This window comes from Drosophila ananassae, chromosome 3L, assembly GCF_017639315.1.
Source record: "Drosophila ananassae strain 14024-0371.13 chromosome 3L, ASM1763931v2, whole genome shotgun sequence".
In the NCBI taxonomy this organism is placed as follows: Eukaryota; Metazoa; Arthropoda; class Insecta; order Diptera; family Drosophilidae; genus Drosophila; species Drosophila ananassae.
In genome coordinates this window covers 5,925,917-5,941,790 of record NC_057929.1, presented here as the reverse complement: position 1 = coordinate 5,941,790, position 15,874 = coordinate 5,925,917, and the positions used below count along the sequence as shown (strand labels likewise).

General features: G+C 46.5%; 2 protein-coding genes across 3 annotated transcripts; both read right to left on the bottom strand.

The window, feature by feature from the left end:
• Positions 1-18: 18 nt before the first annotated feature.
• LOC6495745 (vesicular inhibitory amino acid transporter) lies at positions 19-2,963 on the bottom strand. Of its 2 annotated transcripts, XM_044715259.1 has the most exons (3): positions 2,771-2,962; positions 1,995-2,279; positions 19-1,935 (listed from the first exon to the last, which is right to left on the bottom strand). In XM_044715259.1, the coding sequence occupies exons 2-3, from the start codon at positions 2,174-2,176 to the stop codon at positions 639-641; spliced, it is 1,479 nt and encodes a 492-aa protein (XP_044571194.1). In that variant the 5' UTR covers positions 2,177-2,279; positions 2,771-2,962; the 3' UTR covers positions 19-638. The 2 variants fall into 2 exon arrangements, with proteins under 2 accessions (XP_044571194.1, XP_001959480.1); XM_001959444.4 differs by having other exon boundaries at positions 1,995-2,963.
• Positions 2,964-3,076: 113 nt separating this feature from the next.
• On the bottom strand, positions 3,077-14,283 carry LOC6495744 (putative transcription factor SOX-15). Its single transcript, XM_001959443.4, has 3 exons — positions 13,219-14,283; positions 4,999-5,708; positions 3,077-4,900 (listed from the first exon to the last, which is right to left on the bottom strand). The coding sequence occupies exons 1-3, from the start codon at positions 13,269-13,271 to the stop codon at positions 3,309-3,311; spliced, it is 2,355 nt and encodes a 784-aa protein (XP_001959479.1). The 5' UTR covers positions 13,272-14,283; the 3' UTR covers positions 3,077-3,308.
• Positions 14,284-15,874: the final 1,591 nt, after the last annotated feature.

Genomic DNA, 15,874 nt, shown 5'->3' with positions numbered 1-15,874 from the left:
TTATTTTTATAAACACAATTTGATTTTTAAGGATCAACTGGAGATGACGTCTTTATTGATAATTTATAAGATGCTAGTGTCGTTTTAAAGGCTAGTATGTATAGGTAACTGTAAAGTTAAACATTAAAAAAATCGACTCGACTATATATATACGCACACATGTATATATAAACAATGATTTCTATCTATAACTCGTACTTTTCGATTTTGTATAATGGTGTACATATGCAATTTATTGTTTTTCTCTGTTCAATTTCTCTATAATAATATCTGTTAATATAATAAATATTTCTCTTTTTTTTCATAATCGTACAATGTATATATATAGTTTTTCATTCATATATGTATATCGTACTCATCGATTCGCTTAAAATACGTGTTTTAATACCCATATATCATATATCATAAATCATTATTATTTGTGTTTGGAAGACATTTTGTTCGCTTGTTTGGAAGACTTGCGTTTCGTTTCTTAAATACTAACATTTATTGTTTTCGATTTCGTTTCGAGTATAAGAATTCCCGGTCTTTTGGGCACAGCCAAATGATGCCCGAGCATCTGGAAGACATGCCATGCCCAAAATTAGGAGGATTTCTTACATTTTTCATCAAATTATCGGATTAGTTAAGTTATTCGCTTAAAATGGAAGACCGATTTCGAATGCATTAATTAGGGCATTGCCCGAATCGTAGATACCGATGACGCCGAAGAGCACGCCGAGCCCAATGATGAGGTAGTCTTTAGCTATTTCCTTCTGGTCGAGCAGGTGACCCTTGATTTTGATGTGGAAATAGCAGGGCCAGATAAAACTTAGCATGGTGCCGGTGAAGCTGCCGATGAAGCCCATCAAAATGGAGAAGTGGGGAATGAAAATGGCCATCAGTATGGTGGACACGATAACGCCCACCCGGAAGCCCAGGCCCCAAACTTTCAGTTCCCCGTCCAAATTCCAGATGGTTGGGAACTTGGTCTTTGGCGGACCCCGGAAGAAGTTCCGTTCGAGCAGCTCACAGGCAGCATAGTATGGCAAGGGGTAGCTAAGAACGGCCTTAATGACCAGAAAGAAGTTCACCAGTCCCTTGAATCCCTGCGAGTGCAGGTTGTTGGTGATGACCTGCTGGGTGTCGTTCTGGAAGGTAAGGAAACAAATATAGCCAAATCCGGCCTTAAACACCGCTGCCGCAATATGCGACCAGTCCAGCATCCAGTTGAACTTCGATCGATCGATCATGTTGCCCTCGAGAGTGGGCAAGAAGATCTGGGATGTGTACGAGAAGACGATCACGCCCAATGAAATGGGGAAGTTCTCCATGTCGATGCTGAAGCGGACCTTGGACCAGCCCCAGTCTCCAATCTGTAGCAGGCAGTAGCCCAGGATCACGGCATTTATCACGATGTGCGACATTGTGCACCAGAACGACAGGGTCGACACCATCTTCAGGGACTTGAGGAAGCCCATGGGCAGCAGGAAGATGCCCACGAACAGCATCCAGGAGCGTGAATCGAACGATCCTTGTGGATAGGTGCCGGCCAAAAGATCTCCGCACACCACCACGTACAGGATGCAGGTCATCAGGAGCTCAATAAGCTGGGCAATGCTGACGGCGCGGGCGCCCAACTTGGGTCCAAAACATACCTTGGCGATGGCCACGTAACTGTCGCGTACACGCACCATTTGTCCCGTGGCTGGATCCGGTTCGTAGAGGCACTGCACCAGCACCTTTCCCGTGTAGCAGCAGATGTGTGCAATGCCCACCATGGCCACGATGGCCCAGTAGCCGCCGTGGAGCACGGCGAATGGCAGCGATACAATGAACATGCCCTGAATAGCGTTGGTCACATTCCAGCCGGCCTGAAACTCGTCGATCTTGCAGCCGCCGCCACCCTCTCCCTCGCAGACGAATGAGCTGCCCTCCGAGGCGATGCTTCCTTGTCTGGAGAGAACCGGGATCAGTGGAAGGATACTCTTCATTTAGTTTAGGGGGAAACTCACCTGAAGCCATCGGTTTGCTGATACCTGCCGTCGTACTCATTGAAGGATGTGCTCTGGTACTCGCCTTTGTACTCGCCAGCACCCTCGCCCTCACCCTCTGCTGTCCAGTTGCCGGCATTCCGGAAAGGATTAGAGCTCATTTCCGTGGACTGCTCGCCGCCGTCCATGCCCGCATAGTCCATACCCTGGCCGTGACCCTGGGGGTGGTGGTGCTGCTGTTGCTGCTGGGGCTGATGCGTACTACCCGGCGGCTGTTCGTAGTCCTTGCGCTCTGGAATTTGCTGTCTGGCCGTTTGGACGGCCACGTTCAGTATATTTCTGAGCGGCGGCAATGGTGTGGCTTTCAATTTGGCTATGAATGACATGTTGGATGCTGGCTATATACGGCTCTAATGGTGGGATGGTGCGAGATTGGTGGTGGTGACGATAGTGGTGGTGGTGGAGATGAATGGCGGCGGCCGCGGTGGTGTCAAGAAGGCGTTCGACTCGGCTTGGCTCGAATGTGCTGTAGTTTATTGATTTTGCCGATGGGTCCAAATGGCTATGGCTTTGTGAAAATTTTGGGGGCTTCCGAAAGCATCCGAAACTGGAATCCGCTACTCGAATTATACTACTTGCCGTTTCTGGACATTAATGATAACGAATCTAAAAGATAAAACCGATTTTTTATGTACAGATTCTTGATTTTTTCTTTTGTTGATGATGACTTCTTGGCGCCTTGTGCGAATGCTGCACGTTAATCATGCGATTCTCGGATACTTGCACATCCTGCTCACTCGTTATTCGGTCCTGAATCCTGTCGTAATATCCTGCTAAAATGGCCGAAATCAATGCGAAATTAAATTTTCAAAAATTTAAGTGCGAATTTTATGTAACGTGGGAAATCTTTGGCCGAGTGCGAATGAGAAAAGAAAATCTTTGCACTCCAGCTCGATGGATGTGGTTGTGCGCAGACTCCGGAGTCTGCTGTGTATATCGGGACAAGGATGTGTCATATGGTCACGGTCCATCTGCGTTCCAACCCCGCCGCCGTAATCGCTGCCAGACGCGTTCCACAGTGACATTGACATCGATAGCAGTGATTCGATTGCTTAGGATTTACTTTATTTCGTTCTTTCTTTTTGAATTTCAATATATTTTCATTTAGTTTCTACACATTGTACATTTTCTAGGATCTAGGCGCTAGGACTCTAGTCGGGATGGAAGAACATTGAGGGAGAATTCTTGGGGAGGGGGTTCAAACTTAGGACTACCTAAACCACTCTCTAAGCTCTAGTTATCAAAACTACATACATATGTGTCTCTGATCCGGAGTCAGTTGCTGTAGCAGGTTTTGCGGACTCCTGCCAGAATGTTGCTAATCTCGTCGTCCTTGCGCTGCTGCTGCTCGAACAGCATCTCGCCCACGCCCACTCCCACCATCCCGGTGCCAACAGGTCCGAAGGGATGGTGCTGCTGCATGGCTCCCACTCCCGAGGAGTTCGAGGAGGCCACCGTCTGAATGGAGGACAGGGCGGGCGGAGCGGAATGTGACACCTGCTGCTGCAGTGGCGCCTGGACTTGGATTTGGTTTTGAGTCTGACCCTGGGCCATGCCCTCGTAGCCGCCGTAGTTCCCGTAGTGCAGATATCCACCCTGCATGGGCTGGGCTCCGAAGCCGCCGGCCGTGGTCTGCTGGAACGGCACTGCCAGCTGGAGCGGAAAGGCGGCCAGCGAGGTGGGTGCGTACGGAAGCTGGCTGTAGTAGCTGGCCGCCGTAGCCGGGAGCATGGCGTTGTTGTAGGTCTCCGCCTCATAGTCGTCGTAATTGTGATTTGTGTCCGGGTACTTGAGACACTTCTCCGGCGTCGGATCCTTGTGCTGCTCATTGGAGGTGGAGTAGTCCAGGTCGTTGCTCTGGTAGCGCAGAAAGTCTTCGTACTGCATCCCGTAGGCATTGGCGCTGGGCAGATACTCATTGGCGGAGGACGACAGCTCGTTCATGCTGAGCCGCAGATTGCCGCAATTGTCCGCCATGGTTACGGCGTAGCTGCCCATCTCGGACGTGGTGGGCGTGGGTCCGGCGGAGGAGCTGGAGGGCGCAGTGAGGCTATTGCAATGTTGCTGCAATACTCCGACACTGCTCCGCATGGAGGCGCCACCATCGTCCTCGGAAACGGACACGGGCGGATAGAAGGTGCCCTTGACGGAGTGTCCGTGATCGAGCAGTCCTCGATTGTTGCAGGTCACGTACATCCCCCTGGCCGCCACCACGGCCACGGATGTGGGGGCCAGTGGATAGCTGCCGGTGTACAGGCCCTGTTGTGGCTGAGGCTGACCTTTAACCTTGGCCTCCTCCGAGGACTTGGAGAGCTTATCCTGGCGTGCCTTGGTCGCTCGACTGGAGGGCGGCGGCTTCGTTAGTTTCTTCAGCAACAAGGAGCTGTCGTAGCTGCCACCCGTTCCCGGCGACGATTCGTTGAGCAATGCGGGTGGACAATTGGCGGCCAAGGACTCGATCTGCTCGGAACTGTCCGCATTGCTGTAGCAGTCCACGGAGCTGGGCGAATATGTGGGTTTCAGGGGCTGCTCATACAGGCCGCCCGCTGAGACCTGATTCGGATTCTGGTTCGTGGAGTTGCAGGTGCTCTCGTCGGTGGTGGGCGTGGTGTAACTGGACGATGCTGTTGCCAATGGCGGGGTGCTCAGCTTGGAACTCGACTTGGTTCCTCCACCGCCCACAGGGTTGGGTGAGTTTTCGCTCTGCTCCTTGCCACCCGGCTGGAGGGTGCGCAGCTTGGACTGTTTGCGTCTTCGTGGCCTGTACTTGTAGTTGGGATGTTCCGTCATATGGATAACCCGGAGACGCTCTGCCTCCTCTACGTACGGCCTTCGATCTTGGGGCGTCAGGGAACGCCATTTTTTGCCTGAAAAATATAAAGAAAATGGTGTCCAGAAATGAGAAAAACTTTCAGTGGAAATGGCAATCCTTAAACTATCCTTAGTAAAACATCCTTCCACTTACCCAACATCTTGCTGAGGTCGGCATTATGCAGGTCGGGATTCTCGTCGGCCAGCTTCTTGCGCTCGATCTTGGCCCAGACCATGAACGCGTTCATCGGCCGGCGGATGCGCGACTCTTTGGCACTTTTTGACTGGGTTCCGCCGCTGGGTCGGTACTTGAGGTCGCCGGGCAGGGGCTTGTGCCGCTCCAGATAGCCACAGTTGGGGGCACAGAGGTCGCCCTTGTAGTCATAGCTCCACATTGATCCCGGCTCACAATCCTCCATGGATCCCGTTGTGGTAATGGTTCCACCGCTGACCAGGCCCGGATGCGGATGCGACAAGAACTTATTCAGCACCGAAGTGCCGCCGGTGCCCAGAAGCGGGATATTGCTGCTGATCAGCGAACCGGAGGCAGTGCCTCCGCCCACATAGGCGCTGGACGAGACCATCGGCGGCATGGGCGAGTGGCTGTGGCTGTGCACGGAGAGAACGGCCTCGCCGAGGGAGTGCTCGTTCTCGTATCCGGCGCTCTGTATGGCTGGGGAGTGGAGGCTGGGCGAGGAGTGCTCGCTGCCCTGCCGGACGTGGTAGAGGCCCCCGGCATCGTTGGTGGTCTCGTGCATCAGCCGGCCGTGGCTGTCCGTCAAGTAGCCGCCGTGCTCCGGATAGTCGCTGCCAGTCGAGTGGCTGTACTCCGGAGTGCGCGAAACGTGCGGGTACTTTTTCGAGCTGGAAATTAAAAGGTTTTGTTTTTTTAAATTATAAAATAGGTTTTTGAAGCCTCCAGCATGTTATTTTTCTTCCACAATTATGATAAAATTAAGTTTAAAATAAAATATAAATCTAAGCATATTTTTAAGACTCAGTTCTTGATTAATCTGTCTTGTAAAAGTGAAATATCAGAAACTCATTTGAAGTTTCTTCTTTTTTAAATCGAATAAAAAGATAGATAAGTATTTACGAACCTTTTTTAAAAACATGTTTTCAAATTAGTTGAAAATCAAAAGAAATACATACATATATAACTTTTATAGACCTAAGGTTTTTATACACATTTTTAACTCTTAAGTCCATTTAATTTTAATGAATTTCTGAATAAGAAACATAAGTTCCAAGCTCTATTTATGCAAATTTCAGTTATTATAGACTCTATTATTATATAGAAGTAAGTACATATATAGAAGTATACACTCCATATTAAAAAGTAACAATATCAAACAACTATAACTATTGTTAAGTAAAGACTTTGATAGTAATTTCAAGTCTCCTAATGCTTAATAACTTTTAAGATAAAACTAAACAAAATATTTAAATAATATATATTTTAAAACCCTTCCAAACTAAACTTTGTAGTCTTCAGAAATGTGATTATTTCTTCCGTCTGATCCGATCCCCTTTCCGAATCGCATTCATGGACGTTGTTAATGCCGCTCCCCAGGGGCTACCGCAGAAAATTACGTACCGCCGGCAAAAATGCCCGTCGCAATGTTCCTTATAATGATATTTAAAAGGGCTGCTAAATACGTTGACAATTTTCGCGTTGCTGCCGCCGCGCAGGAGGAGTGGGAAGGAGTGGGGCTTTGCATTTATCAGACACCAGTGGCGGGAGACCTAAAGGCGGGAGGACGGAGGACGGAGGCTGGATGGACTGTGGAGCCCTGGATGGGTCGGAGCCGGAGTGTGTGTGTGTGCCCTGCATCGGTGCGCTCCTTAATGTCAGCGGACATAAATGTAAATTGGGCGCGTGCAGCTATTGTATTATCAAAGGAGGCCGCCCCAACTCCGACAAGCCACCGTCTCGGATCTGCCGATCTGCCGGTCTGGGGTCTGAGGGCCTGGGGTTCGGGCCTTGGATCTCGGATATGGGGATATCTCGGGCGGAGTAAGCAAAGAAGCTGGAGCAGAAGCTGCTGCTGCTGCTGCTGCAATCCAGACTGGGGACCCAGATCGAGACCAAGTCCGAAGCCGAAAACCAAGAATGAGAATGAGAATGAGGCCGCAGTCTGGCTGCCTTGCCGGACCTTTATGCATAACTTTTAAAACTTGCGACATATCGACACATTTCAAAGTAATTCGCCTTCCAAGAATTCAGGCAGCATTGGGAGCATGGAGCATAAAGCCAGGACAAGTTTAAATATTGCCGAGAATAAGCTCCCGAGATATCGACTACGATCCGGGTTTTGCTTTCGGTGCTCCTTTGGGGATCTTTGGTCGTAGTTGCTTGGTTGGCTGGGTTGCCTTGCTCCGCATTTCTGTGCTCCTTCGATTTGTTACCGTTTGAATTTATTGCTGCCCACTACACTTTTGGTCTATTGTCTGGATCTGCCGCTCTGTGGCTCTTTTGCCTGCTTGGAAACCTCTGTTCGAGCCTAATTGTTTGGCTGGATATTCTAAGTCAGCCATCCAGTCAGCCAGCCAGCTAGCCAGGAGAGTCCCAGCCTTTAAGTCTTGCTCAGGGCCTTTTGTCCAGATAGAAACCCCCAACTCCCCAACTCCTGACCAGCTAGAGGCGCTCTAGTTCCGACTACTTTCTTTTGACCAGCCATGCCGCCAAAGTTGCATATTTTTAGTTTGGCTTTCAGCGGCTTCCAGTACCCTTGAATCTATGGATGCCTTGCCCCCTTCCCCTTTCCAGTTCCCTGTTTACCGGCAAGCGGCAAGCAAAAGTCCCGGCTACCCAGCCCTCGATGAAGTCCCGATAATTTATTGAGGGTTTTCGGTGACGTCGTTACGTTTTTGATATTCGGTTGCGGCTGCCGCTGCTAAATACTTCGCCGCTGTCGATATGCCGCCAAGTTGGCCAGAAGGGGTACACAAAATTATACCGTCTTGGTTCCTGCCACTGCCACAGTGGACCCGCCGAAACCTCCGATCCCCATCACCCATCCCCTACCCGTTCACTGTTCCCTGTTCCGGGATCGCAGTCCTGCTGTCCGAGCTGTCCCAACTGTCGGCTGTCTGGCCGCAGTCGGTCTGGCTTTATCCTAAGCTCGCTCACGATCCACGAAACTACGCTCCTGGCTTAGCTTTGGACCTCGACTTGGACGGACAGGCTCTGGCTACAGCTTCAGTTTCAGTTTAAGCCACAGTTTGGAGTGCTGCTTAGCCATGGCCCTGATTTTAAAATAGGACACATACAGTGGCCGGTAAGTTGGCATTTTTATGCGCGCAAAATGTCAACATCTTTGCAAAATGCCACATATTCCACATTGCGGCCAGTCGCGGCAGCATCTCCTCTGCCCCAAGCAGTAACCCAGGCAGTGCCCCAGTACTCCATGTCCAACCTGGGGACCATGGAACGTTTTGTTTACGACAACAACGTCTCCTCTGGTGGCTCAGTAAAAGGTGGAACGAAGAAGTAAGAAGGTTCCTGAGAGTAATGGGTTGGGGCAGCCAGCCTGCCTGCTCCCCCTAGGCAACTCCTCCTCCGTTTCCCTTTTTAACAAGCCAGCCAACTTCATTCAGGAGCCGCCTTGATCTGGAGAGTGTCAGGCGCTTTAGCATATTGTGATTCATGTGACGCTCTGCCGCGCTTGCCAAGACAGCCTCTGAAGTCGCCCAGTTCTGAAAATCAGATACACCCCACACCCCATGGATCTGTGTATAAAAGAATTCATGGAAGGCATTATATGGTCATAAGGAGCGACTCCTTCATCTATATTCGCCATATTCTTGGTTAATTTTAGAAAGTATTTCGACCAGAGATCCCAAAAACTTGACAATCTGGCAAACTCCGGCAAATAGGACAGTAATTAAGACAGATCCCCGGCTACTGTGAGCTGTCAATACCTTTTGTCTAGTCTTTCTTCTATTCGGAAGAATGGCCCGGGTCTGAGACTGGGCCTGGGGGATTCTCGAGGCTTTCGAGACGACAGGTATGTGACAACAATTGGCCAGATTTGTCTCGGATTCTAAACAATAGCGGTGCTGCAGAGCAACACGAAAATGGTATTTTATTGAGGAGATGGCTTAGATTGATTTAGTGTGGCTCTAAGGTTGACATTATATATTGGGTTGCATACTTAGTACAGGAGGTGCTCTCTATTCAAATTAGCAAATTGTTTGCGGTCTGTGGGGTGGCTACTGGTCCAATTATCACATTAGGGTTACAATCACCCTGATATACATATTAGAAAGCTCCTCCCCTTCGGACTGGCTAATTAACAACCTTGATAACTAATTTATTTAGATTTTCCGATTGTCATTTGCACATAAATTTTATATGAAATCATTAATCGATCAGTAGGTTGGGGGTTACAGAGGGATAAAGTAGGCTCTCTATTCCCTACTTGTTGGCCAATTGAAAGGCTTTGGTCTCAATAGACTTCGTAAAGTGAGGCTGTTACCTATACATCTTCTTACCAAATAATCATGGCCGGAATGGCAAATCATTTGGCGCCTCATCTTCGATCGCATTGGGCATCGCAAGTGGCTGTAAGCCGTGTGGCAAGGTAATAAAAGCCATTTTGATTTTCGGTCTCAGTCAAAGGCAAAAGGCAGATGTGCTGGAGGTGGGTGTGGCCAGCGCTTGGCCAGAGGATGGAGGTTGGGGGGCCCATCTGCCCCGGCGACTCTCCATTTGCTCCATTTGCAGTCTATTGGTTGCCTGCTGTGGTGGCTGCTTGAGGCGCCCCAACCCGAATACATTTGTTACCAAGCCGGGCCAGGCCAGGCACCCAGCCAGCCAGGAGAACAGATTTCCAATGCAACAAACGGGTTTTGAAGCCACGACTTGGGCCAGTTCCAGAGCTGTATCTGTATCTGAACCTAAGACTGAGTCGGAGTCTGAGGCTGGGGCTAAAAAAAAAAAAAAGCGGCGGTGCCCAGGTGTGATGTACTTGAATAACTTAACGACGCAGTCCAGGTCGCCGCTGCCGCTGCCGTTGCCGCCAAGTTGCTGCGATGAGTTGTCGGCCATTTACGCATACATATGCATGTGTATATGGCATGGAGTATGCAGTATGCAGTATGCAGCATGTGGCATGTGCAGTATGTAGCATGTAGATGCTGCTGCGACTGCTGCTGCCTGGCCAATAAGCATAAACAGCCCAGCATCCGGGCCCGAAGAGCCGCCATCTTAGGTTTAATGAACATAAACGAAGCGCTACCTGAGCGAATGAGATCGGTACGCACTTAATATGTATCTGTGTATCTGTGAGATACGTGCATGCGTGTATATATTTTATGTGGATGTATCTGTGGAGGCCATTTACTGGCCGGGGCACATAATTAAACTAATGAAGCAAGCGAAGAGCAGGGCAGCGCCATCATCATCATCACCATCACTCTTCGAGGGCCGAAGTGAAGCCGAAGAGCTCGATTCGTTCGGCTAATGAGGTTTATTGCGGCTGTCGTCGCTCGATCCCCCCACCACACCTCCCATCCCCCCAGTCTCCAACCCACTACCATGCCCCCCATAAATCCCCCTGTGCCCTGGTACTTCCCCTCATTCAGCAGCCAAAGAAACAGCGAAGACCCAGTTCTCACACAAGCGATTTTAAGAGCATAAAAAAAGATACAAAAATTTAATGGATTTTAGCACGCACACCAGCACACGCAGAGAATCACATACACACAAAGATACACCACAGGTATGCATACGGATACAGATACAGATACATTTAGTTACGAATAGACGACGACTCCCTCGCAGGTTGAGTGGCACTAAATTATATGGATTGCATGGAAATGGAGGCAGTGCTACATGTTCGTACTAGTAAGTAGAGTAATTGCATGTGAAGGATCTCTACTTAGCTAGTTGGTGGCTATGGAAATAAATACCAGCCCAGCCGGACCTTAATCATTGTCGTTACGGGGGCCCCCTCGGGCGGTATTGCCACATTTCATAAAAATATCTTCAACTTTTCTGTGTAAAACATAGACGGGTATTCGCTAAATGTTTTATGATCACTAATTGCTTTAATTCAATAAACTGCCAGAAATGGGATGCGATCATGCAATAGTTTTTTGTTTTCCAAATCAAATTAGAAACTATCTAGAAAAGGGAAATCTTGGGAACTGTTTTGAGTTGCACTTCCGCTTTTAAGATACTAACTAAGAGCTAGAAGTATTATTCTAATCTTCGTAATAAAACATTATAAAATTTACACATTTTTCATAGAATTTAATTTTAAAACTTATAGTTTCTTAATATATTCATTTGTGAAACTAAATATGAAGTTTTCCCCACTCCTTGAAATTTTTTTCGGAAACATTTTCAAAGTATTATGTTCTTCAGATAGTTTTTAGCTTGTTTTTCAGTTGAATACAATAAATTAATTTCTATATTCATGAATTTAGAGTAATTTTCATTATATTTATAAAGAATTCAATTAGAAAACAACAATTTTACAGTTTATATTCTTTCAAAGACTTTATGTTCCTAAAGACAAGTTTATTTTCTTTTCTTTTGTTCCTAAAACAAAGTTTTAAAATAGAAAACAAATTAGGAGGAACATTTAATAGTTGTATTTTCTTTAAATGGCAATACTGGGAAAAATATATAAATACTATAATCATGATGCATGTTATTAGCCACTTTCTACGCAAAAATTTAGTAGAAATTTTTTTATATTGCATTACACCCTTAATAATTAAGCAATTAACCTGTCTCCGCAAGATTTATAAACAGTAGAAAAGATTTATCTTCAAATTCTAAGAAGAAACAGAAGCTGGAATCTCCTGCTACGTCAAAGTTTTAGTTCCTGCTTAAATTAATTAAAATTAAAGGGGAATTCTTAAACTTAGTAAACTTAGACGTCATGAAGTATAAAATTAACAAAGCAAAACGATACCCAACCACAACTAAAAAAATAACATTTTAATTGGAAGTAAATAGGATTTTGTTTAAAACTTTATATGTTTTTGATTCTCAATCAGAAAACTTCAATGAAATCTTAATTAATTGCCAAACATGATCGGAAATCCACATATAGAGACGCTTGTTTATTGCTCATTGAATTTTATTTGATGAGAATAACTATTTAGATGGAAACCGAAGTTAGCCGAGTTAAGGTAGATCACAGCCTTGACTTGATTTATGGGGGAGCCGTAAAAGATCAAATTGAATGAAATCGCATCAAATCGGCTTGATTTGTGTCCCCTGTCACGTGCTGAGCCAATTTCAAACAGGAAGATTTCAGAAATGTGACGAAATATGCGGCATCTTTCGCCTAAAAAAAGGGCTTTTGGGATAAAAACCAAAAGATTCCCGGAAATCGTTTAGATTTCTTTTTTTTCGGATTCGGTTTTTTTTTTTAAAGTCAAACTGTTCGGATTTATCAAAGCGTTTTCATCTGTACTTAATTTAATTTCATGGCTTCATTTCCATTCATAATTCCAGCCAATTTGTAGACGGGAATTTCCCGTCGGAAACTACGAAAGTCAGTCGGGTGTACCTCAGTTACTATATAACTTAGATATAGACGTTATATATATACGGATATTAAAATCTCATGCGTAGCTATCATGCTGTTTAGATCGGAGGTAAATCTTTTTAATGGTCAAAGCTGCATGACCTCTGGCCGAAATCTAAAGAAACTGTAGACCTAACTCTTCCTCGGACCTCGGATACCATCCGCTCTTTCCCATGGTCAGGTCACCCCCGTCTTAGTGTTGGTCGTCTTGCCCGGGGAGTCTTGGTTCACTTTCCACTTGACCAATTTCGAGCCGGGTCCGAAGACGGTGTTCTTGAGTCATTTACATATTCAGAGAACCCATACTCCGGCCCATACCAGAGTCGAGCCGAGAAGCGGATACGAATACAAGTGTAAGTGTCTGACAAAGTTGAAACTGGGGCCACACTAAGGAAAATCTAAGCGAATTCTCATGTACTATATAGCCCCTATATAAAATGTATATCTCTTGTGGCACTGTGTGTGCATTCAATATCCCCAACCCCAACACCGACGGTGTTTTTTGTTTTTTTTTTTTTTTCGCTGTCGTGCCCGCTGTGCTGAGTATCTGAGTATCTTACTATCTTAGTATCTGTATCTGTGTGTGACAAAGTCTTAAAAAGTCCCCAGTCATGGGCCCATGTAGATGATTGTATATAACAATATATATATATATATATATATATATATATATACACGATCTAGAGAATTTCTTCACCACCACAGGCGCGCTTTTTCCATTTTTCATTATGGTTATTATCTTGAAGATATGTATCTTCGCTTCGGTTGGATATAATTAAACAGCGAGAAAAAAATTTTTAGCATGGGAAAAATGTAAATATTACTTGTAATTTGTTAGCAGATGATGTGGATGTTCGTGATCATATGAGGGTTCCATTTTTATACGGCGACGTTCGTGGTAACGGTGACGTTGATGTTGCTGTTGTATCTGTTGCTGTTGCAGTTGCTGTTGCTGTTGCTGTTGCTGATGTTGATGTCGGTGGTGGCAGGTTGAAAATATTGTTGCTTTTTCTGTTGTTGTCTTTTGGAGCTTTGCTTTAGCAGGGCCAGCAGCATTTTGCTTAATGTTGCATTATTCCGTTAGTTTTTTCCCTTTGTCGGTGGTTCGGTGGGTCGGTTGGTCTGTTGGTGGTTGCTGGGGTTGCTACTTGCTACTGCTGCTGGTGGTTCTACTGAAGCTGATGGCGATGATGGCGCTGCTGGTAGTGGAGGTGGATGTGGCCCGGGCCTAGCATTCCGCCCAGTTACAGTTCCAACCATAAATTCATTTGTGCACCGGGCATGTGTGAATTTGCGTCTACTTGTTGTCAGAATTTACTATTTTTTTTCTAGCTCAGACCCTAACCCACATTTTTTGTCCACGATTTGGCAATCGTAGATTTGATTTTGGCACTCTTGGGTCACCTCTTGGCCCACACACACACTCTGTTACACTTGTTTTCTAATTGGAATTCTAATTTCCAAACTGCGGCTTAGTTTGCAGACCACTAATGAGCTACGAATATCAAGGGCTCCGCGACATTTCACAAGATACAAACCGCTATCGGGTTAGCAGACTGGCGGACTGGCGGACTTTTCAAAAAACAACACTCTTGGGAAAATGCACCAACAACCACTAACTAACTGGGCCTAAATACATATATATATATATGGTATATTGTATATATCTATAGATATGTATGTACAAGGAGGGGGGCCACCAGTCTCTGTATGTAGATATATTTATGATTTTAGCCGGAGACGCAGATGGCTAAAGCCCGATTCGATGCCGATTCATGAACCGCGCTGATGACGAACCGCCAAGCAACTGAAACTGAACTCTGCCACCGAACAACACAACACAACCGATCGGACTCTCTCGCCCGGAGACTGTGAACTGAACTGAGGTAGGTGTCTCAACGAAGTCGAATCCATAAGGCCAAAAAGCGAAAAGCTATAAGCCGAAAGCAGTCTTGGGCCAGATCGGCCAGAGAGCGGAGGCAGCTGCTCACCAAAGCGTAACGATCGGTGGCAGGCCAGGCCAGGCCAAGCCAGGTGACTATGCCTTCGACTCCCAAGACCTCGTAGTACCTTCGCTTCGTCTGTGCCGTCGTTGCCTCAGCGGCAAGTTCTTTTGAATCTAATGAAACAAACCTTATTTAATATTCCGTTCTCTCTCTTTTTTTCTCTGGTGGCAGTGAGTCTCACTTTCAGAAAGTCTGAAAACCTGTTCCCCCGATTCATTTGTTGTGGGAGAGACGACATTGCATTTGGTTTGTTTCAATTGGTGGAGCCCCTCCAATGTCGCTGGGGCTCCATGTCTCTGCCTTTGCCAGTATGTGTGTGATGGCCACAAACACATACTCGGGGCATGGTGGGAGATCGCACCCATACTGGGAAACATCCGTATGCAAATATTGTAATGTGCGGAACCTCTGGGAAAGGGTGTTATATGGTCCAAATGGAGCACAATCTATGACAGAGATTTTGCTTTGGGATTTTTCAACTAAAAGACAAAATGGAAAGCTTTCTTATAATTTATTGATCATTTTATTTATTCTTAGACTTTTATATATTATATTTAATTAATGATCTTAAAGTATGTAGTTCCAAGATTAAAACTAAACTAATCTTAACCATACTTCTTAAATTCCTACCACTCCATATCTTTACCTCCTTGCTGGGAATATTCAAATAGAGCCATATTTAATTTTTATTTCACTCTCCACCCACCCACTAGGGGCCAAGCTGATTGGTATCCAGTGGAAGATAAGCACCCAAATTGCATATTGCAACAACTGCTGGCAGCCAAGAGCCAAGATGCCAAGCCCAAAATAAACAACAACAAAAAAGTAAAAGAAAAAAAGCCAAAAGATGAACCTCCCAGGAGAAGACGAGTCAAGTAGTTTGGCGGGTAAAAGTGCATGAGGCCACGCGTAGGGCATTTAATAAACTCGTACTTGAAGTCCAACCCGCTTGGATCCCCCTACTCATAGGCCTGTAAGCTGGAGAGTTCATAATTAAGCGCCAGAATGCCGGGAAAGCCTTCGCTTCTTGAACGTAGATGCAAAATATTTGTTTATCACATCGCGATAATTGCCGCCGGCGAAGTGAGGTCCAACTCGAAATCGAAGTAGGAGTCGTCCGCTGTGGCCTGGGTCTGGGGCTATGGCTGGGATTTATGCGATGGAAGAGGGGCCAAAGTCAGGCAAAAGGTTTGCTCGGTTCAGTTCGGTCAGACCAAAAGAAAGAAAAGCCCAAATGGTGGTGGGGAAGAGACCTTAAGCAAGCGTGTGCCGATCGCCGACCAACCAACCGACCACCGATCACCGCCTTCAGAAGACTGAGGGTATGAAGAACGAACGGAGAACGAAAACAAGGCTGGGGATAAAGATTGAGAACGAGGATCGGATCAAAGCGTGCCTCGGTGGTGGGTACAAGTTTATTGGCGTGGCGTATGTGCAAATAGCCGCGGATCGCCGATCCACCGATCCACCGACT

Bases quoted from the DNA above. Each gene is read 5' to 3' on its own strand.
- LOC6495744 (XM_001959443.4), bottom strand. From the start codon at position 13,271: ATGGAACCCTCATATGATCACGAACATCCACATCATCTGCTAACAAAT. The intron at 5,709-13,218 runs GTAATATTTACA...TTTAATTTCCAG, and splicing joins CATCTGCTAACAAATTACAA to CTCGAAAAAGTACCCGCACG. The intron at 4,901-4,998 runs GTAAGTGGAAGG...TATATTTTTCAG, and splicing joins CGACCTCAGCAAGATGTTGG to GCAAAAAATGGCGTTCCCTG.
- LOC6495745 (XM_001959444.4), bottom strand. From the start codon at position 2,359: ATGTCATTCATAGCCAAATTGAAAGCCACACCATTGCCGCCGCTCAGA. The intron at 1,936-1,994 runs GTGAGTTTCCCC...GGTTCTCTCCAG, and splicing joins CAGCAAACCGATGGCTTCAG to ACAAGGAAGCATCGCCTCGG.